Source organism: Podarcis filfolensis (assembly GCF_964270895.1).
Source record: "Podarcis filfolensis genome assembly, chromosome: 1".
Classification (NCBI taxonomy): domain Eukaryota; kingdom Metazoa; phylum Chordata; class Lepidosauria; order Squamata; family Lacertidae; genus Podarcis; species Podarcis filfolensis.
Genome location: NC_139604.1, coordinates 91869575 through 91891471, shown reverse-complemented (window position 1 = coordinate 91891471; position 21897 = coordinate 91869575). Strand labels below are relative to the sequence as shown.

The 21897-nt window shown below is 41.4% G+C and overlaps 1 protein-coding gene across 4 annotated transcripts in view; it reads left to right on the top strand.

The window, feature by feature from the left end:
- The window catches only part of STARD9 (StAR related lipid transfer domain containing 9), an 86011-nt gene that overhangs the window by 20414 nt on the left and 43700 nt on the right, over positions 1-21897 (top strand). For all 4 annotated transcript variants that reach the window (XM_083606069.1, XM_083606067.1, XM_083606068.1 and 1 more), the window contains exons 4-16: positions 4612-4728; positions 6059-6091; positions 6201-6262; positions 7109-7221; positions 10666-10735; positions 11094-11166; positions 11956-12023; positions 13928-14025; positions 15413-15613; positions 17201-17298; positions 17852-17929; positions 20306-20380; positions 20943-21122. In XM_083606069.1, coding sequence (XP_083462195.1) covers positions 4612-4728; positions 6059-6091; positions 6201-6262; positions 7109-7221; positions 10666-10735; positions 11094-11166; positions 11956-12023; positions 13928-14025; positions 15413-15613; positions 17201-17298; positions 17852-17929; positions 20306-20380; positions 20943-21122 — 1266 coding nt within the window. The remainder of the gene's footprint in view (positions 1-4611; positions 4729-6058; positions 6092-6200; positions 6263-7108; positions 7222-10665; positions 10736-11093; positions 11167-11955; positions 12024-13927; positions 14026-15412; positions 15614-17200; positions 17299-17851; positions 17930-20305; positions 20381-20942; positions 21123-21897) is intronic.

The window sequence follows — 21897 nt, the reverse complement described above, 5'->3', positions numbered from 1 at the left end:
GTCTTTGAGCATCAGATGATACAGTTAGACCCCTACTAGGTACTGTACTGAAATGCCCTACAATCTGGAAAACCCTTTCAAGGTCTTAGAAGGGAGGAACAGGGAATATTTGTCTTTAGCGAGCTTTTCAGAGATTGATACATGGTGGCTAACAGCTCATTCTGAAGGCTGAGAACCAAGGTTGTGTTTTTAAAATAACCTCCTTTTGTTTCATGATAATAGAAAACTAAAACTTAGTGGTTGGTTCTTGCCAGCACAGAATGTGAAAAGAAACCACTTGTGACCTTATAGCCCTTTTATAATGTACAGTTCTTCTGGCTGTGAATTTACCATCCAAAATTTCAACCTGTGTTGGTCTCCCTAATGTTGTGCAAATAATAACTGCATTATTTCTCATCACTTTGTGCATCCAATATCTCTGTGCCAGACTGGGAGGCTATGTGAAAGGTGTGTGTGCATGTTACCATGTGCTGACCACTACCAGAAACACATACTAAGTTGAATCTTTCCTAATTAACCTTTGGAGTTGATCCCCTTTCCTTGGATAATCCAAAATAACAATGCCTCAGTCTCTTGTTCTTTTGTATTAGAAGAAGGAAGGAGATACATTTTCAGGGAGACTATTTCTAGAGACTTGGTAGGGCCCTTTCTTGTGTCTCTTGACAGAATTGTGCTCTAGGCAGCTGCTGGAATCTCTGGGGTGCTGATTTCCAAGCTGTGTGTTGCCCAACTTCGTTGTCTCCCATGAAGTTGTCCTATTTGCACAAGGATTTCTGCTTGTGCAAGGAACTTCCCCTCCCTCTCCTTTCCCCACACACCCATCATTTCCTCCATGTGCCCCAAATGCTTGGGGAAACTTCCAGAAGAGATTTAGGGGATGCATGGAGAGAGGAAAGTTGCCCCAGTTTTGTTCAATGCAACACATAGTTAAGTTGTATCAGTGCTTTTTTTCTAAAAAAATGTTTCGGGGTACAGTGGACGCTCGGGTTGCGAACATGATCCATGTGGGAAGCATGTTCACAACCCGCAGCACCGCGTCTGCGCATGCGCAGGTAGCGATTCAGTGCTTCTGCACAAAGCATGCGCCAAAACCCAGAAGTAACCCGTTTCGGTACTTCCGGGTTTGGCATGGTGCGCAACCCAAAGCATCTGTAACCTGAGATATGACTGTACTCTCATTTTGACTCAAGAAAATCATCATTTTATAGTTCAAATCGGGGGAAATAAATACAGTAAATGGACAAAAGTACAAAGATTCACAAAATGTTGAGGGGTATGCGTGCCCCTGTGTACCCCCAGAAAAAAGCACTGAGTTGCATTCCTTAATTTTAAAATTTACATATAAATGTCAGGGCTTCTACATTGCCTTTCCTCTTGGGCAAAACAGTCAAGTGTCAGGAATCCAGCTGGGTCTTGTGTAGCAATTGTCTGGTTTTTACCCTGAGAAACTGTCAAGAGAGATGAGGTAGACCAATAGCTTCCTTGCCCACAGCATGGTAGCACAGTTTCAGAGATGCGCATTGATGTACCTTTGGCCAACCAAGAGAGGCAGGATGTTGTTTTAAATCTTCAGAACCCCATTCTAGCCACACAGCCAATAGAATTTTTCCTATAGATTTATCTGTTGGAGAGCAGCCGTCTCTTCCGTTTCACCATTTCCTGTTTAATTGAGCAGAGAAGTGAGGATCTGAAGATTGGCTAGGCTTCCTAGTAGTGTAGCCAGTCATCTATTTACAAGAGAGAAAAATGCTTCAAAATGACCACAGTCTCGCTTTTTCTTCTTCGTCATGAATAGTGTAATGTTGCTTAAATAAACCCAGTGTCATAGCAGAAGTTTCTTGCTCCATTAAGGAATATAATGGGGTTCCCTGTGTTCTGGTGGCTGCTTTCTTTGCACACAGAAAGCCTTCAGCTGGGATTAATTTGGTATTCCTCGTGAGAGTTCACATGCAGAAAAGACCCTGTATCATTGAGACAAAGCTATTACATTAGTCCTTCCTTCCTTCCTGCATTATAGTCTATTACAGTACTTTTTTAAAAAATAAGAAAGGGCTGCATTCTCTGCATCCTTTCTATGAAGATTCCTATGACTTGTTGTCATTGGCTTTTATTATTTTGATAGAGGGGAGTGGATTATTTGGCTAGTTTAATAAGAGGTTAAGGTCTGACGCTAGCTAACGGTTTTATGGCAACGTAGAGTGGAACAATTCATTATGTGTTGGTCTGTTATGTTTGTATCAGCAGCTGAGGATAGTTTCAGGCCATGCCAAAGACCAGATAGACAGTGTGTGTGTTTAACTCTTTCTTCCTTAGCCCTGTCTGCTGAAAATAGCTCTTCAAACTGCTGTATCTCTGATTTTGCAAGGAGAAAGCCAGTGGTGGGCTGTTGAGCAGATGGCAGCTTAAAAGGATGGGGTTAAGCAACCCCTCACCACTCTATGAATTGTCTGTTTGGAGTGAAGACATGTACAGTCGTACCTTGGATCTCGAATGCCTTGGTACTTGGACATTTTGGCTCCTGAACGCCGCAAACCTGGAAGTGAGTGTTTCGGTTTGCGGACGTTCTTTGGAACCCGAACGTCCAACGAGGCTTCCACAGCTTCCGTTTGGCTGCAGGCGCTTCCTGCAGCCTATCAGAAGCCGCACTTTGGTTTCTGAACATTTTGGAAGTCAAACAGACTTCTGGAACGAATTACGTTCGACTTCCAAGGTACGACTGTACTTACTTCACTTCTGATATAAACAGAATTCTTGGGGAAATAATAGTGTTCTATGTGTGGCTGTATACACACCATATATTTAAAGCACATAGCTTCTTACAAAGAATCATGGGAGCAGTAGTTTACCCATCATACTCGGAGAAGACCTATGGAAGTAAATGGACTTAAGTAACTTATGTCCAAAGATTTTAGTGGGCCTAGTCTATGACTTAGTTGGATAGCACCCACTGAATTCTTCATAGAAACAAACTTAAGTAAAAACAGATGTTACAATAGTGCTATAAAGCAGCCTTCAAGATTATGTCAGGCCAAAACCAGACTTCCACCACAATGTTTTTCCAGAGCTGGAAATAAAAGCTTCAAGGGCAAAAGGTTGCCTGTGATCTTATTTTATAAAACAAGTGTATATATGTGATTACAGTGGAGCAAAATCTCTTGAAAATTCTAGTTGTGGTGTTTGAGACTATTTGAGTCTAAAATGAGAAGCAGCAGATGTTAATTTGAGATGTTCCTAAAAGCAAAACATTTTGACCATATTGAGCTCCACAGCTTGGACATGGAAGTGTACAGTTTTCTCCATGGTCAGATCTATAAGGTTTTCATAAGCCTGACCCAACTTTTTTAGATATAAAGGTATGAAGTATATAATAGGGACATCTGAAGTTATTACTACTAGACTTATAGAAAGGCTAACCAGAATATATTCAAACCAGACAAAATGATTTTCAGATATTCTCAGGCTTTCCTCTCAAATTCACAGATTGTCTTTTTGTATGTTAGCAAAATATGTCATCTGAGCTAACTGTGCTTGAATAGCAAGTGATTTATTTTCTTTGTGCAATAAACTAAGTCATTTTTGTTTTTAATATACTGTGTTTGTTTTACTGCCTTGTAAACATATGGTGTCCTCCTGTCATGTGACAGAACTTTTTCTGTGCTGCATTTTTGGAAGGCTTTGTTCTTCAGGCTAGTGTGGATTTGGAACATCTGCAGGACAGTCATCAAAGTGCAAAATCTGAAAATTTATACAAAATTTAGAGCAGCTATCAGAAAATATCTGGGTTCTGTTTCATGGCACCACCTCTGTAGCCCGCTGTTTCCAGGTTCTTTGCACCTTTCCTTCTTTCTGTGTACCTTCTGTACGTGCTGAAACCTTGCATATTATCTGAAAGCCTAAATCTTTTGAAACAAGATTCCTTATGCCAAATACAACAAACGTACAGAAACAATGTCATGAGGTTTTTGTGAAAGCATTTTTGGGGGAGCACTTCCAATTTGCAGATGTTACAGCTTTCTTGGAGTAGTAGTTTATAAAACACCTACTGTTGCATTAGGCACACTACAGGGTTTTTTTAGGGGGGAGGGGGAGTTCTCTGTTAATTGAGTGTGACTCTCATAAAATTATGTGGCAAATAGATCCTCACTTTCATGTCCCTTAAACCCATACAAGGGGTATGAGCATGATTCTGATAGTTAAAAGACGTTGGCAAGACTGGAAAATTAGCTGATAGCAGAATGCATCTTCCCCTTTTGAAGATGCTGAGGCCTGGAGTGGCTCCTTCCTGCTCATGCTTCCTGAACATTACTGACGATAAGTATACATAATGCAGTCATACCTTGGTTGTCAAACACCCTGGAACTCAGACGTTGTGGCTCCCAAGCGCCGCAAACCCAGAAGTGATTGTTCCAGTTTGCAAACTTTTTTTGGAACCCGAACATCCGACGGGGCTTCCATGGCTTCTGATTGGCTGCAGGAGCTTCCTGCAGCCAATCAGAAGCTGTGATTTGGTTTTCGAATGTTTTGGAAGACGAATGGACTTCCGGAATGGATTCCGGTTGACTTCCAAGGTACGACTGTGAATATAATTTCTCTCTCTTTTTTTCATTTCAGGTTTTCCAAGACCTTGGTACTTCAGTATTATCCGGTGCTTTTAAAGGATACAATATTTGTCTTTTTGCATATGGGCAGACAGGTTCAGGAAAAACATACACCATGATGGGCACTCCAGTGAGTTATATTCTTCAATACATTATGTGTTTTGCTTTAAATGTGCTAATGCCTCAAGTTCAATATGCAGCAGAATCTTTTGGATTTTAAGCATTGGTGACTTAGGACTCAGCTATATAGTTGCAAATAGAATGTTTTAAGTGCATTATACAAATGTGACATTAGATTGCGATGGTTAGTTATTTAGAAGCAAACAGTGATGTGATATGCACACAGAGTGTGCTAATGCGTGCTGATGAATAGTTACTGCTCTGCTTCTCTCCCACTCCTGCTGCAGTACCAGAGAGCAAGTCAAGCTTGTTGTGACATCTAAACATAGGCTTGTTTCTCTTCATACCACAAGTGGTAATCAAGGTTTGTTTTTGAAACTGACTCGTGGGATTCTTTCCCTCTTTCACCCTATGTTCAACATTAGGCACTATCAAATGTTAAATTTTTGAAGCTAAAAATAGAGGAAGTTCACATTAATATGGACAATGAGCAAGTTACATGCGCACCAGTATAGATATTAGCAAAGCTGAAGCATTTCAGTCCATCAAGACAGTATTGCTTTTGCCATCCTAACTTCTTTTGAGTGCAGTTGTCCAATCCGGAAGGCCACTTCTAGTGTTGTGAATCTTGCTTAATCCTGCTAGGTACTTTGAATCTGTATGATTTAAATTAACAGGAGTGTTTGATTAAAAAGAGTTTGTTGTTGCACAGGGGTCTAGACTATATGATTTTCAATTATTATAACTTATTGGTTTGTAGCCAAAATTACGCAAACAAGTCTTCTGTCACAGCAGGGCTTTCTCACCCTCTCCTCCCCATTGCAGCCTCCTTTGCTTTTCACTATAGTTTCTCTTGAGAATTGAGCAGCCTTCAGGAAAAGCCTGGGATTTCTTATTTGTGTGGGGAATGCATTAGGTGGTGGGAATCAGGAAAAACTAGACAGAGGCAGCATATAGTGTGTGTAGTGTGTAGAGGCCACAAGTGTGTGAGTTCAAACAGTCTTCACTGATTTTGAACACACACACTTTGCACTCTCAATGGAGACATGGGGGGGGGGCAGCAGTGAGGATGAGTGGGTCAGAAACTGCACAAGTGGACTTCTGCACAATGCAGTTCTTGTTTCACTCCCCAATTCTGTCGCAGAACAACTCTCCTGTTTTATGATCTGACTCTACCAGTTATCTAAAACAGTTTTGTTCCCATAATGATTCCCTCTTTCTTTTAGCTTTCCATGCTATAGTCACATGGTACCAAGGAAATTTTACCATTGTTTAAATACCAAGCGACTCTTTATAAATACAAATGAACAGCAATCTTGTCTCTTTCTTCACTTTTCAAGGCATCCATTGGATTAACACCTCGTATATGTGAGGTATTTATTTAATTAAACCAAATATTTACATTGTTAAAATTTCATTGATTCTACCCCTCCACCCTGATCCAGAAAGCAAAAAAAAATTGAAAATGTCTGATTTCTGTAGGGTCTGTTTTCAAGAGAAGATGACTATACAAAACAGTCAGCATCGTGCAGAGTAGAAGTCAGGTATGTGTGTTTCTATTTCCCTTTGTCATGTGGTTCTGTAGGTCTTTACCATTCTAATTCGTCCTCTAAGGCTGTAGCCCTAACACCGTCAATGATTGTGGCTGGAGTAGTTAAATATACAGCTTGTTCTGGGACCCTTCAACATCCATGCCGAGGCAGCTGCCTCTGGGCGGCTCAGGACTTCATGGTCACCATGACAACCATGGAGCTGTCCCAATATGTCACCGGCCCAACGTACCTGGCAGGCCACACTCTGGACCTTGTTTTCTCGACTGGGCAGGAAGAGGGTGATTTGAAGGTGGGGGGGACATTGACATCAGTCCCTTTTTATGGTCAGATCACTTCCTGCTGAGATTTAGGCTGTCAGCACCTTTTCCCCTCCGCAGAGGCAGGGGGCGGGGCGGGGACCTTTTAGGAAGGTCCGCCCTTGGAGGCTGATGGATCCAGTGGGATTCCCAACGGCTCTGGGGGTTTTACCAGCTGATATGACTGGTGCCCCTATCTAAGCCCTGGCTGACCTCTGGAACACCCGAATGCCTCGGGCTGTTGACACAATCGCCCCTGAGTGTCCTCTCCCACTTCATGGAGCCTGTTTGGCCCCCAACATACTCCAGAGCTTACGGCGAGAAAACAAGCTAGGAGACAGCTTGAACACAAGTGGAGGAAAGATCTGAATGTTAGGCTCTAGACAATGTTATGATTGGACAACCTAGAGGTGGAGTAGGTGTGTCTGGTGGGCAGGGCAGAAAGGCACGATCTTCTTTCCTCATCATGCATAGCTTCTGCTTGTGTAGAAATACATCCAGGCTGACCCAGAATTCCTGTATCATTTCCACTACTTTTCAGTTTCCTTGAAATCTATAACGAGCGAGTCCGAGACTTGTTAAGGCAGTCAGGCCATAAGAAACCATATACACTTCGTGTCCGTGAACATCCTGAGATGGGTCCATATGTTCAAGGTCAGTGACTTTTAACATGGCAAATTGATATTATGTGCGCAGTTTGTTCATTTTCGTTGTTCCTTTGCTTTCATTAATTATATATGGGAAGAAAGATAGGGATAATAATAGCAGCCAGAGCAACGGCATAAAAAGTATGCTGTAGTGGAAATGGCATCTGTCCAAATTCTGGGAATCCTGCTTGAACATTCCATATACGGTGGTTGTTGCCTAGCGTCTGTGTCTTCTGATAGGCCCATAAGTTCCAGCAAAGCTCTGGTGTACTTCTGTTGCTAATGATGAAACATTAGCAGTTCAAATGCTCAGAAGGATTTGGCTAGATGCCTGAAATATGTGAAATACTGCCTTTGTTGAACAGTGTCATGTGGTAGACTTAAAATGCTGTTGTGAGACCACATAAACTGAATTGATTTTAAACTGGTGATTCAGTTTGAGTTACTAGCCAGATGGTAGCTTGATGCATGTATATGCATATTTAAAAGCTTTTTAGAAAGTAGGATAATATCTCACTTTACTTCTCCCATCTTTCGTTTGAATTATTTATTTAGAGGAGCCTTTCCCAACCTAAGTGGACCTTCAGATGTTTTAGACTGTAATTTCAATCAGACTCAATCAGTATGGCCAATGGCCCAGGGGTGACTGACGTTGGGAAAGGCTGCTTTTAGATGAACAGTTGGCAAAGAAAAGTGTGGTCCATATATTTCTGCATATATTCTCAAGCTAAGCTTTTCAGAAAGTGGTGACATTTTAAAAAGGAACACTATATCCTAGTAACTGCATACCCTTCAACTGTCTCGATAAAAGCGGGACTTTCAAGCTGGAGCATGGCACCCATTTTGGGTGCTGCGATCTCAAGCTGAAAAAAGCGGGGCCACGATCTTGTGTGGAACCCAAAATGTGTGTTTGGAGGCATGAGAGCGCAGCCTCCCTCAAAACGCATCTTTTGAGTGACGCAATCCCGCGCAGATCACGTGACTTGCATAGAAGCATGACCCTAGACACGCATCCCAGTTTTTCACCTCAGCGTCTTGGAGGGTATGTAACTGAAATAGGCGCATGGGTTTTAAGGAATTTACTGTGTGATCTTATGCCTGTTTACTCAGACATAAATTCCATTGCATTTCATGGGACTTACTGCCAAGGATGGTGGATTATGTGTGTAGCCGTAGAATCAAGATTGCTTTGTAAATTGTTCAGCCAAACTCTCCCTGATCTAGTGCTATCTTGTTGGAACCTGTTTGAGAACAACAAACTCCCTTGCCTGTAAATTATTCCTGTGAAGGGATAGTTCTGCAAACATAAAGGGATGGAGCTGCCTCCTCCATAGAAGTGGAAACTATAAAATACTTCCAATTCTGCATTGCAGGCATTGCCTACCTTAAAGACAGTAAAAAGGATATACCAAGAACTCAGGCCACAAGTTTCAATAAGAACTCCAATTACCTTAAAGACAGATCACAGGAATTTAAAGTACTTGGAAATGCGAGTGCACCAATGCAGCCAATCTGCTGCTCCTCTTGATTTGCCTGCATCATGCCAGTGCCCCTATCCCCATTGTCTTTCCCACTCCTGGTAAGCAGCAGCTACACACCTGCCAGGAAGCTAATGTTGCAGCTCCACCCCACCAGGCCAGCAGCTTCTGACTATTCAAAATGAGCTGAATTACACCAGTCCATGTTTTTCCATCATGGAATTTTGTTATATGGATAACATTAACATGGTTTTAATTTCTGCAACAAAGGGCAAAACTTAATTTTTCTATTCTTGCACGTACTGTGCTTTTTAAAAGTCCAGGCAGTAAAACGTTTATAGGTGGCAAAAGCAACCCAAAAATCCAGCAGTTTGCAGAAGAGTTGTGAAGTCTGTGTACCTATTGGTTTCAGTTAATGAACTTAAGTTTAATTAGAAATAGTCATAATTTCAGGCTATTGGCTGTCACAGAAAGTAGCATTTTTTGTTATGTGTCCCTCATGAGTCTAGTAAAATAAAATGTGGAATATGGCATCATTTCATTGCTAATTCCTCTGCTCTGCTCCACTCCATTGGCTGCTACTAGTAAGGAAACTTTCAGCAAGATGCATCTGTTTTGTTTTAATACATGTTTTGGGGGTGGGAAAAACTATGTGGGGAGAGAGAAGACTTTGAACAGCAGTCTCACATCCTCAGTAATGTTTAGTTCTGGCCTTAGGTGCAATTAAAATTTGCAAGTTTTGGTCCAATGCTTCTTGCATTCCTAGTAACCTTATGTATGAACAAGGCAGCCATCTTTGTGTCAGCTGCATTTTGCCTCACTGTTTACAAGCAGCACATTTTCCAGTTACAAATCTCAGTTTTTAAAAAGAAGGAAACGGTACCAGATGTTTTTGGTAGTTTCCATGCTATCATTATTTACAGTAAATAATTTCTAGATCTTAGCCTTTTAAAACTCTGAAAGCCTTTTAATGCTACCTATTGGAATGGTTTCAAAATTCTCTCTTCCAGATGGTTCAGCTGTTAAGGAACCAGCATCTTTTAACATCAGGAAATGATGCAACGCAGGACCAATTTTTAGCCTAGAAAGACTTCCAGATCTTTGTGATATTTAAAAATGGTCACTCTTTTCTAAAACAACAACATTGTGCTTTTCCTGCTATTCCATCTCTACCACCATTGATATACCTTAATTTTATATGACTTTCCAGAGTAAAATGTACAAACTGCTGCAGTAGCTGTGAGAGATCTTCCAGCAGTTGTGCTCTCTGAATCCTATTTGAGATGCTGTAGCGGAGGGGTATTATAGAACTGCAAAAGGCTTGTATTTTTGCATTCTTTATTTTTGTTGCAACATAATTTAGTAGCACCGTGCTTGCATGCAGCTGTAAATACAGAGCAGTGTGTCACTACCAATGCAGCAGCTCATCTTTCCTATGATGGGCCTTTTATATTATTAGTACTGAAGTTGCATTGCTGCAGTATGCTGCTCTCTAGTGGGACTGCAGAGACTAATTCTGAATTCTGCAGTGCAGCATCTCTGTCTTGTAGTTTCCTTTCTCGCAAGCTTACAGAATGGTTTTTTTTATAGTTAAAATTTGTTTTCACTTTTTTTCTTGTACCAGTTTGTTTTGGTTTATTTATCTGTACTCAACACAGAAGTGATAACCTAGTTTTAGAAAGGTTGTTCATATTACATTATTGTCAAATCAGTTTTTTTGATTATTTTTTCTTCCTGCACAATCAACCACAGTTCAGGATCCCAACGACTGTAAGTGACATAAAAGCACATGTCTTGTTTCTTGCAGAGACACTCTGGAATAAGATTTACTACTACCCTCTTTCCTCTCGGCAGTACACATGCAGAAATGCTCTTGCATGGGGTTATCTGAATGCACCTGGCTATATTAGGTCTAAAAATAGAAAGCACGTTTCATTAATGATAGGTCCTATTGTGTTTATAATCTCTGTTAGGTCTGTCTCAACATGTGGTTACAGACTACAAACAAGTAGTTGGACTTCTGGAAGAAGGAATAGCAAACAGGTATTTTGCTTTTTAAAACTCCTAAATATGTTGCCTTCTTATTTATATTGATTTTTATTCCAGTTACTCCTTTTTACTTCCAATCATAATTAACAGATTAATGCTCTAAGGGAAAGTCATTTCACTTCTGGTTTCTAGGGTAGAACTTTAGAGCACAGGTGGGGTACCTGTGGCCCTCCACAGGTACCCTCATGCTTGAAAAACATACCTGACAACAGATATGGATAGTGTTCCCAATCCAGTCTTGGAACTATGGTGCCAACTTGATTCTTCTGCTTCTTAATATTGGCTATCATCTGTTTCTATACCGACTTAGAGACAATTACTTTTAAACTTTTCTGCTTTTTCTTCTTTGTAGAATTACAGCAGCCACACACATTCATGATGCCAGCAGCAGATCCCATGCTATCTTCACCATCCAGTATACTCAGGTTAGTCCCATTTTCCATTGGAGAATTTTTGAAACCCATAAAGATAAAAGTTATTGGCTTTGATTTGAACAATCAATCCATTTTATCAAAATGACTGGAATGCTTTTAAGTCTATTTATTTTCTTTCTTTTTTAGTTAGTTAATTTCAATTGGACCACATGGAGTCCAATCTTTGCGTAAAACTATGTATGTGTCAGGGAACTGCCATCGGAGCCAAGAGTGGAGGTAAGGCTCCCCAACGATGCAGGAGAAGGGACCAGCAGGGAGAGAGAGAACACTTCCTTTGGGGAAGGAAATCGGCGTGACACCAGGAAGAAAGGGGAGCAGGGAATGACTTCGGAGAGATGGCTCCAAGACTCTTCCACAGAGACCAGCGGGGAGAACCCAGGACCTCCGCTGGCCACGCCCACTCTGCGCAGAAGAAGGCTAGGCGGAGACTTGGCGTCAAAGAGCTTTTATGTTGGAAGAAGTTCAGGAAACGCCCACTGACGGATTCTGCCAGTGACTGACACAGCCACGGAGAAAGGGCTGTCCAGCCAGGGAAAGGTTTAGCCAGACAACGTTGCCTAGAGCAGCAGCCCCCTTACACACGAGCAACCCCAATTCCCTTTACAGTATGTGATGGAGCTCTTTTGACCATCTTAGTCCTTAGGCTACCACACATTAGGATCCAGACTATTGAAACCCTATGTACAATTCTGTTTTGTGAAGGTCATGATATATATGCTTACCTTTTGTGGTGTTCTTGTGTGGCAAAATCCACACAAATTTGAATTTGTTTCCTTTCAGGCTATATTAGAGAACAATCTGCCCTCTGAAATTGCAAGCAAGATCAACTTAGTGGACCTTGCAGGCAGGTAATATTTTGCTTTTTAATATAGCATTTTGTAAGTCAGTTGTTTTTAAACTTTCTGCTTTTTAGGGAAGGATTTTCATATCAACTTGCTTGTCAGGGGGCTCCTGTGTATTGCAGAGGACTCTGGGGCATGTTCACACCTAGCTTCAATGTAATCACCTTAACATAATCCCACATTGTCATTGGAAGGGAAAACTGTGTTTCAAGGAAGCTTGTCTGCCATTAAAGGTAAAGGAACCCCTGACCGTTAGGTCCAGTCGCGGATGACTCTGGGGTTGCAGCGCTCATCTCGCTCTATAGGCCAAGGGAGCTGGCGTTTGTCCGCAGACAGCTTCCGGGTCATGTGGCCAGCATGACTAAGCTGCTTCTGGCGAACCAGAGCAACGCACAGAAACGCCGTTTACCGTTCCACCGGAGCAGTACCTATTTATCTACTTGCACTTTGACGTGCTTTTGAATTGCTAGGTGGGCAGGAGCTGGGACCGAACAACAGGCGCTTACCCCGTAGCGGGTAACCACCAACCTTCTGATCAACAAGCCCTAGGCTCTGTGGTTTAGACCACAGCGCCACCTGCGTCTGCCATTACTGATTAGTAACTTGTAGTTTTGGGGTACTCCAGAATTACCCAAACACAGTTTGAAAGCTGAAAACCACAGTCATAAACTGGTGCCACATTACATTTTTTACTTTTGATGCACTCAATTCTAATAATATTTTAAATTGTACAGTGAAAGTATAGAAATTAAGCTAAATCCTGGGGACAGAGGAGGCAAAGTAGGAAGAAGATATGGATTTGATTGGGATAGTATCAAGCACCAGAAAATATTAAGTAAAGATGTATGTGTACATTTCTGGTTGTTTAGTGCAATTTAGATTAGAAATACATGTTAAAAAGCTTTGGAATGTTTTTACCTCCTACTGAACATATCTAGGTCCTTTGGAAGCAAGTATATTTGCATTGTTTTGAATCAAACTGGAGCAGCAAATGCAATGTAATCTGTTGAGGATAAATGAAAACAAAAGGGGCAGAGAGGGATCGTTCAGAGATACTATCATTTACTCTAATAGTGAACTTGGATGGTCGAATGACAATCATTGTGGAAGACTATGGGACCACCGCAAAGTAGCAGTTTCTTCATAGTTGGGGAACTCCTCGGGTATGCAAAAGAATATAAGATTGTGAAATTAAGGAAGGATTTTAAAACACAGAATAGCTTGACAAGGACCTAAAAACAATGACTATATAGAACGTTGAGGGAATCTGTTTTTAAAAGAGAGGAAATGGGGGAGAGGGCTAGAATTGGCCTAAAAGCTTTTACTATGTTTAGTATAGAGTGGATGCATGCCATGAAACAGACAAACAAACAAAAACCCTCTTCGGGGGTTATATGGGGGGATTTCAGAAGGAAACAAAGAAAACAACACTTGTTTCTTTTGGTGGTCTCTTCCTCCCCATCTGTATAGCAATCAAATGCTCAGGTTTAGGGATGGCAACTAGTCTTGAGGCTGAGCCTTTCCCCCTTGAAACCTCATTGCCTGCTGGTGAGACCCAACAACACTGCAAGATCTCTGTTCAAGACAGAGAACAAGAGCCACTCCTGTTAGCGATAAGTAGACATACACACCAGCAAACACTGTCAGTGGAAGCCCACAATGAGGCTTCCCCCGCTGCTTCCTCCAGTGTTCCCTGGGTGCCCCTGAACTTAGCTCTGGGAGGTCAGGAGAACACTCCAAACATGTGGGGAGGGTTTTTCTGACTAGCAAGCTGTTATGCTCATACAGAGGAAGCGTTCGTAATAGTACTGTACAATGAATTCCACTCACTGTGTTCAAAATTTGATGCTATGCTGTTGTATTCCATAGAACAGTGTTACTTATCTCCTTCTTTCCATGATTTGCTTTAGTGAAAGAGCTGATCCAAGTTACTGCAAAGATCGGATTACAGAAGGTGCCAATATTAACAAATCATTGGTTACTCTTGGCATTGTCATCTCCACATTAGGTATAAATAATGTTATCTTTCATTGGAGCAATAGCTAGACATAATGCTGCCATACAAAATGGCTTATTGAATCTTACTTTAAAATTTACCAGGCAAACAGTAATGATGATGCATTATATTCTCACTTGGCATGTAAATCAATTAAGTGTTTGTAAACTATTGTAGTTACTCCCAAGGGAAATGACTTCAGCATAGGACAATAAATTAAACATTGGCCTCATTTGAATGTCACAGTAAGCCAAACTATGATTTACCGGCAGCATACAGACTTGCTACTCTTCTCATCCCCAGTTTTTCATTCCCATATTGTGCTGAGCTAAGCCAAGGTTTACTGTGTCGCCCGCACCTATGTTCTTGTTTAAGCACTCTTCTCACTCACCACAAGCTATACCCAAGAACAAACTCTTTTAACAATGCAGTTGTGTGATTTTGTTCCTGTTTATGTGGGGAAGCATACAGTCTGCTTCCAGCATTTTCAAAAAGAAAAACCTCTGTAGGACAGTGTGCTCTGTCGCAGGGAAGTAAGAGCTGAAAGATGCTGAATGAAGTTGCAAGTAAACTACCTTCTGACTCCGAATAGCAATGGCTAACAGGAAGGTGCCTTGTGTCATTAAAAAAAAATAGTACTGGGTTAGTTTGTTTGCATGGGAGCTATACCACAAGGGAACATGTATCTAGCATCTTTAAATAGAAAAATCTTGGAGGAAGATGCAGTGAGGGCTCATCTAAGCTTCCATTTGTCCCATGATTTGTAGTCACAGCTTTGTGCTTTCCAGACATGGGTTCGAGTGGTGTGTGTGGTTTTGTGTTGTTTTTTTTTGTCTCACTGAAAAAACCCGTTTACCACTGAATCAGAACAAACATCAGTTGACTTTTCTGCAGATTGACATTAGTTCCAGTTCAGTGGTAAATAGCAGGTATTCTCAGGAGGGGGGGGGGGGACAGCATGGACCTGTGCCTACAAATTGCAGCACAAACAGAAGTCTGGATGAGCCCCGAGTGGAGGAATTGTGACATTTACTATCATTCATTAGGTATACAACTCACATTTGACCCAGCAGATCAATTTGCAATGGTGGTACTATCTGTTGTGGAATAATATTAACCCAGCAACAAACCATTATGATTTTAGTTTTGACACAAGTGCTATATTAAGTAAATATATGTGGTTCTTCCACAACAATTGAGTGATGATTGTATATTTATCACAGGGATGGGAAACCTGTTGACCCTTCAGATGTTGATAGATTCCAGCTCCCATCATCCCTGACCGTTGGCCATCACTGATGGGAGTTGTAGTCCAAGCACATCTGGAGAGCCATAGGATCCCCACCAGAGATTTTAATTGTACATGTCAGAGGCTTACGACTGTTTTCCCTGTTTTCAGCACAAAATTCCCAGATGTTCAGCAGCTGCCAGAGTATAAACAGCATAGCCAGTGAAGTGGATAGCAGTCACACAGACAATAACTCTGGAGCCAGTATCAGCAGCCAGAGACGTCAAGCTTACACTCCATACCGTGACTCCATCCTCACTTGGCTTCTGAAGGATAGTCTGGGTGGCAATTCCAAGACCATTATGATCGCAAGTAAGTTAACAATCCTATTTTCCGCGCAGGGTGTATTTTATTTATTTAAACAGTTTATGTACCACTTAACTGCAGTAGTTTCCAAGGGATTTACAAAGATACAATACAAAACATCAACATTAGCAAAAGCTATAAAATCAAACATCAATTAAAATGCCTGCTGGGGGTGGGGGTGGGGAGCTGGAAGGATTGCCTTGTTGAGTGTGCCGTTTACTTATTTCAGCAGATTTTTATGCATGTAGTCATAATGCTCAGGGTTGCTAAGACCTTTTTTTTAAAAAAAAAGCAAAACTATAAAATCCATTCATAAAACATTAGTACATCTTAGCTTTAAAATGGAATTAGACAGATTCATGGAGAATAAATCTATCCATAGCTACTAGTTATTATGCACTATCAAATTGGTTACTGAGGAACAGAAGTGGGAGAGGGTTAATGCACTCATGTCTTGCTTGTGGATTCCCATAGACATCTGGTTAGCCACTGTGGGAGACAGGATATGGGAGACTAGGCAGGCCTTTAGTATGATGGAGCAGGGCTGTTCTTAGTCGTACAGTCAAAAGCAACAGGCTAAAACAAGTGGTCGCTCACCAACACAGCAGGCCAAATGCCTGCCAGAATAATGGTGCCTTGGCTAGGCAAGAGAGAAACGACTGAAGAGACAAGGAATTTCTTAATTTAGGTGCTGCCACAGAGAAGGCTTTCTCCTGCATTCCAGCTGGTCATGTTCCTGCCTCCAATAAGGGACTCCTCTGCTGATCTTCATGGGCAGGCAGGCTTGTATGGGAGGGGATGGCCATTTAGAAATCCAGTGCACATTAATTTTTTCCCAGTGAAGCTATAGTAAAATCAGTGGCATGCGTTTTCAAAGTCAGGCACCCATGAAGACCCTTAGTTGCCACCTTCTGGATCAGCTGGAGGTTCTGGAGGCTGCTCAAAGACAGCCTATGTACAGTGCATTGCAGTAATCTAATCTGAGCATAATTAAACCATGTGTCACCATGTGTCTGACCTTCCTGAGAATAGGGGCAGCTTCTGCTAAGCCCTTTTAAACCATGCACCTGTGCTTGCAGGCTCGTTGTCTGTTTGCTTGTGTGCCTGTCTGTTTCTATGGAGCTTGAAAATTAAGAGGCTTGGTTGAGTGAGCCTCTACTCCAGAGGAAGGTCAGCCATCATAACCCATGTTCTCAACAATACATACTTTGTCAAAAATGTACATTTGATTTATCTGCTGTGATTTATCTTGAATTAACATTAACCAGTGGGAGGCTCACTAGTACTTTATAGTCACAATGCAGAATAAGTCTTAAGATGAGACTTCAAATTCCAGCTTAGTCAAGGACTTATCCATTGGCCTTGGGCAAGACTGTAGGTAGTGTGAAGAGGGTTTGGTTTGGAGGGGCATTTCTGCAAAGGCGGAAACACTGCATTGTTGTTTTCAGCCTTCTTGGACATCTTCATGCAGACAGGCTAAATTGAAAATAAGGTTTATATAGTCTTGTGGTTTTTGCATGGAGGGATAAAAACTGTGGTGTGCTTTTGCAATCAAAATTTTATTTACACAGTATTTCCTTTTTTTATCTGTAGCTATCTCACCTGCAAACTCTTGTTACAATGAGACTATGAGTACGTTGCGGTATGCCTCAAATGCCAAAAATATTATTAACAAACCCCGGGTAAATGAGGTGAGCTACCATGTTGTTATTTTATCATTTATTAATCAATGTGCTTCTCCATATAACGGGTAAAGGAGCATATCTCTTACAAAAGTACAAGTGAAAGTCCAATAAATAATCTGTGAAGGGCCACAGCATTTTTGCCTTACTGTTTATGTGCATATAAAAATGTTACTATTTCAGTGTGGTAATGTTAGCTAATACTTAAGGTATGATTTCACCATATATGTACCTAGTACACATGTTCACACCAAGTATAATCATGGTGTGAATTTTAACAAAGAGATAAGGGGGAGATTCATTATAGATATACCGTGCAGTAGGTGAATTATGAACTCAGCATGAGATCCATGATTTCTCTCCCCCACTAAAAGAAAGAAAGAAAGAAAGAAAGAAAGAAAGAAAGAAAGAAAGAAAGATGGCATAGCAATGCCCTTAAGCATCCAGCATATTTCTTTTAGAACAAGCCATATGGAATCAGTTGCTTCCATACTGTCCTATGACTTCTTTATTATTATTTTTTGAAAAGCTTGTTTGTTCTCTAATATTTGCTATATTTCAGGATGCAAATGTGAAGCTGATTAGAGAATTGCGAGAAGAAATTGATAGATTGAAGGCTATGCTGATGAGCTTTGAGCTGGTTTGTACAAATGTTTAATTAAATGGAGTCTAAATTGGCCAGTCATTAGATCTGTATATAAATATATACTTTTAGCAATATCACCTTTGCCTGAGTTGGGTTACTAAGAATACAGGAAACTGCTTTATACCATGTCGGTCAATTTGTTCCTCCAGCCCAGTAGTCCTTGCTCCGACTGGGGGCATCTTCCAGGCTCCCATGCAGATGTTACTAGTGGCATTTAGGTGGAGCTGCTGGACATTGTACCTGGGACTTCCTGAGTACACAGCATGTGCTATACCACTGAAGCTGCTCTTAATAAAAAAGTTAAATATAGTTATGTCTTTAAAGTTGAATAATCTAGAACTCAAATGATATCATTAATAACTAAGTCGGGGATGGAGCCAATCTCTGACCCGCAGATGTTAATGGATTTTAACTCTTATCAGCCCCAACCAGCATGGCCAGTGGTCAGGGATGATGAGAGCTAGAATCCAAAAACATCTGAAGACACACAGGTTCCTCATGCCTGGTCTAAACATGCTCCCAGCACACACCCAGAAATCTCCAGCTTAAAGCAAAATACAAAGCAAACTTGGAATGGTTATTAGTTGATGTGCAAATGTCACTTGCTATAACAAAATTATAAAGTTGATATGATTGTTAACTTTAATTAAGCATATTGACCAAAATAGTGAGTTTGTTCATTTTTGAAAAATTGCATATACCCCTTTAGGGTAGTCGTGGTTTGAGTCTTAAATACATTGTGGAAACAATTTTTAGCTGTCCTAAAATTAGATTACTCCAAGAGTGGCTTTGGGACTTTAAAGGCAAGGTCTTCAATCAGTCACAGCAAACACACAAGATTCAAAGGTATAATCAGAAGATGATGATACTGTATTAATGATATTTCTATACTACATTAATGATATTTCAGTGAATCATGCCTTAGTTTATATCACCAGCCCACAGAGATAGGCAATGCTTTTTTCGGGGGGGGACGCAGGGGGACGCATACGCCTAAACATTTTGTGAATCTTTATACTTTTGTCTATTTATTGTATTTATTTTTCCCGATTTGAACTATAAAATGGTGATTTTCTTGAGTCAAAATGAGAGTACCCCTAAAGAACTTTTTAGTAAAAAAAGAAAAAAGAAGCAGCAGCACTGGAGATAGGTATCTACTTTCTGATGCCCAGCACCCAATGGCTTTGTAGTCAATGTGACAAAGCACTGCTGAGTCATCTCAGAGAATTTCAGAGACCTCCCAGTGGAATCTTTCAGTCAAGTCCTGGAAAGAAGGTGACATCAAACTTGGGTCCATGCACTCGTATAAGGATAGAACACAGATTTAGCTGTAAGATCCAGAATTTCCTCCTTACTGTGGTAAGAATTTACTTCCGAACCACTTAAGGTATGCACTAGTCCTTGCTCAGGTGAGGGAATATACCTTTAAGTGACCACGAAACCAAGAGACTAGCAAGCAAACTTCCTGTAGGAACCCGGTTTATTAAAGCGATGGCGCAATAGGGCAGCCTTGTCAGCTAGAAAATACTGCATCAGAGGAATGTTAGAACAAAGCTTTTATAGAGTTTTACACACATAGCCATACATCATAAAGCATCACTGCATACATTAAAAGAGGTTACAGGTCAAGGGATGTAAAAAGACATGGCTCTACACTGATATCAACTTTGGTCTCAGCTTTTGCACTTAACCTCCAGTTGCCTTGACAGCCAGGTTTTCACTAAGGAACTATGGACAGTCCATTCCCATATATTTCTTCCTGGGTCAGCACTCTGGCGTGAACTTAAAACATCCTAGCAAAACACCCTGACTAACCATCTGCAGTGGCGTAGCGTGGGGGGTGCAGGGGGGGCCAGCCGCACCGGGCGCAACACCTGGGGGTTAGGGCAAATCCACGGGTTAGGGGGCGCAAATCCACGGGTTAGGGGGCGCAAATTACTTGCCTTGCCCCGGGTGCTGACAACCCACGCTACGCCACTGACCATCTGTGCCCTTCTAATAATACAAATAAACTTCCCACCCTTCAGGGTCAGATAAGTATGAAATGCAGTGTAGGAGTGAGGCATGAGAGATTTGCAAAATGCAGGAACCCAACCAGGAACCCAAGAATCAAATCACTCATTGATACATAATATTACAGAGTAAATGCATGAAACAACTAAAGCAAAATCTATGTCAAGAATTAATATCAAAATTTCTATATCACTTCTCTTTCCAGTGCTCACCGCTGTGGTTAGGAATACTTCATATGTAGCTATGGATGGTCAAATATAGGATAATTCTGATATATTACTTTACCTTGTGACTTCAGATCATTCACCTTCGTTTTGAATATGGAAACATTACATCCCTAATATTTTGTTTCAACAGAGGAATTCTAGTCCTTCGTGGAGCGATGACAGAGAAGGAAATCTTACAGAATTAGTTCTTCAGAATGAACTTAAGGTATGCATGATTAATAATTTCCCTAATATCTGTGTGGCATTTCTATAAGAGTGTATACATAGGTTAGCAAATATGCATGGATATTTCCCCAAGGCCCATAAAGAGTGACCTTATGAATGCAGGTACATGGGAAAAGCAACCTTAAAGTGTCAGGGTCTCATACTGGGAACACTTGCAATGAGGACCAGTCACCTTACTCCTTTCACTACCATTACAACTTGTAAGTGGAGGAAGCTGCTGGCCTGAACTTGACTATATTGCTATCACCACTAGAGACGGCTAGGATTCCAGCCCAGCAGGGATCATGTGACATAAGGAACCAAAATAGTCCCAGTTAGTCTCTATAGAGTGGCTGACTCAGCTCTTCCTTCTGGGCAACTTGTTGCTTAGTGTGCAGATCAAGTTTCTACATTAGAAGCCTCTTCACAAGCATACTGTTAGGAACAATTGCCCAGCAGCCATCAGAGTAACTTACGTAATTTGTACTTCCTTGCAGGAAAAAATGGTTTTATGTAACGCTTTATAATAAGTACGTTTCCCCCCTCATTTACTGTTTCCAAAGATTGAGCAGTTGACCAAAGACTGGACAGATAAGTGGATTAACAGGAAAGCTATCATGGAAGAATACAGTGTGGATATCAACAAGGAAAAAGCTGGAGTGATGATAGATTCCAGTTTACCTCATTTAATGGCCATGGATTATGATATCCTTAGTACGGGAGTTATGCTGTATCATCTCAGGGTGAGATGCAACGCTTGGTTTGTTTGGTTATTTTTACTTTCAGATAGCAATAGCTGTAGTTATACTGAATGTGGAAAAAAAGTTTAACCTGCTGTGTTTGCTTAATAGTAATAATATGGACACAAATACCGTACTTTTCGCACCATTACACTCAGTTTTTTTCGCCTAAAAGGTAAAGGGAAATGTGTGTGCGTGTTATGGAGCGAATGCAGGCAGGAGGAACCGCTCTTGCTGGCTGTTCGGCAGCCTCTCTTCCTCCGCTTGGCTGGCTGAGAAGCCGGCAACAGCTGAGCAACAGCTGAGTGTCGGGAGAGAGCCTCTCTTCCTCCTGTCTGCCTGCTCTATGGCTTTTTGGCGAGGTGGGAGAAGGGAGGCAGCTCGGAAGCCAGCAAGAGCTGCATGCAGTGTGTAAAAGCCAAGGTGGGGAAAGGGAGACAGCCTCTCTTTCTCAGTGTCTGCCTGCTCTATGGCTCTCCCTTACACAAATGTAAGCGGCTCTTACTCTGCTTTCTTTACAATGAGCCGGAAGGAGGGACAAAGAGGGCATCCCCTTCCGTCCCTCCCCCAGCACCTCACCGGTAAATTCAAACAAAGCGGCTTACAAGGCTCGTGTCCCTGAGTCTCCTCCTCCTCTTTTTGCTCCCGTTCAAGGCAAGGCAGCTCCACAAATGTGAGTTCCCCCTCTCTCTTCCTTCCCTCCCTCCCTCCCTCTTCCAACTTCAAAAAATATTGGGGGGACAGCCAGGTAAGCCCCACTCACATACCACAATGGGGG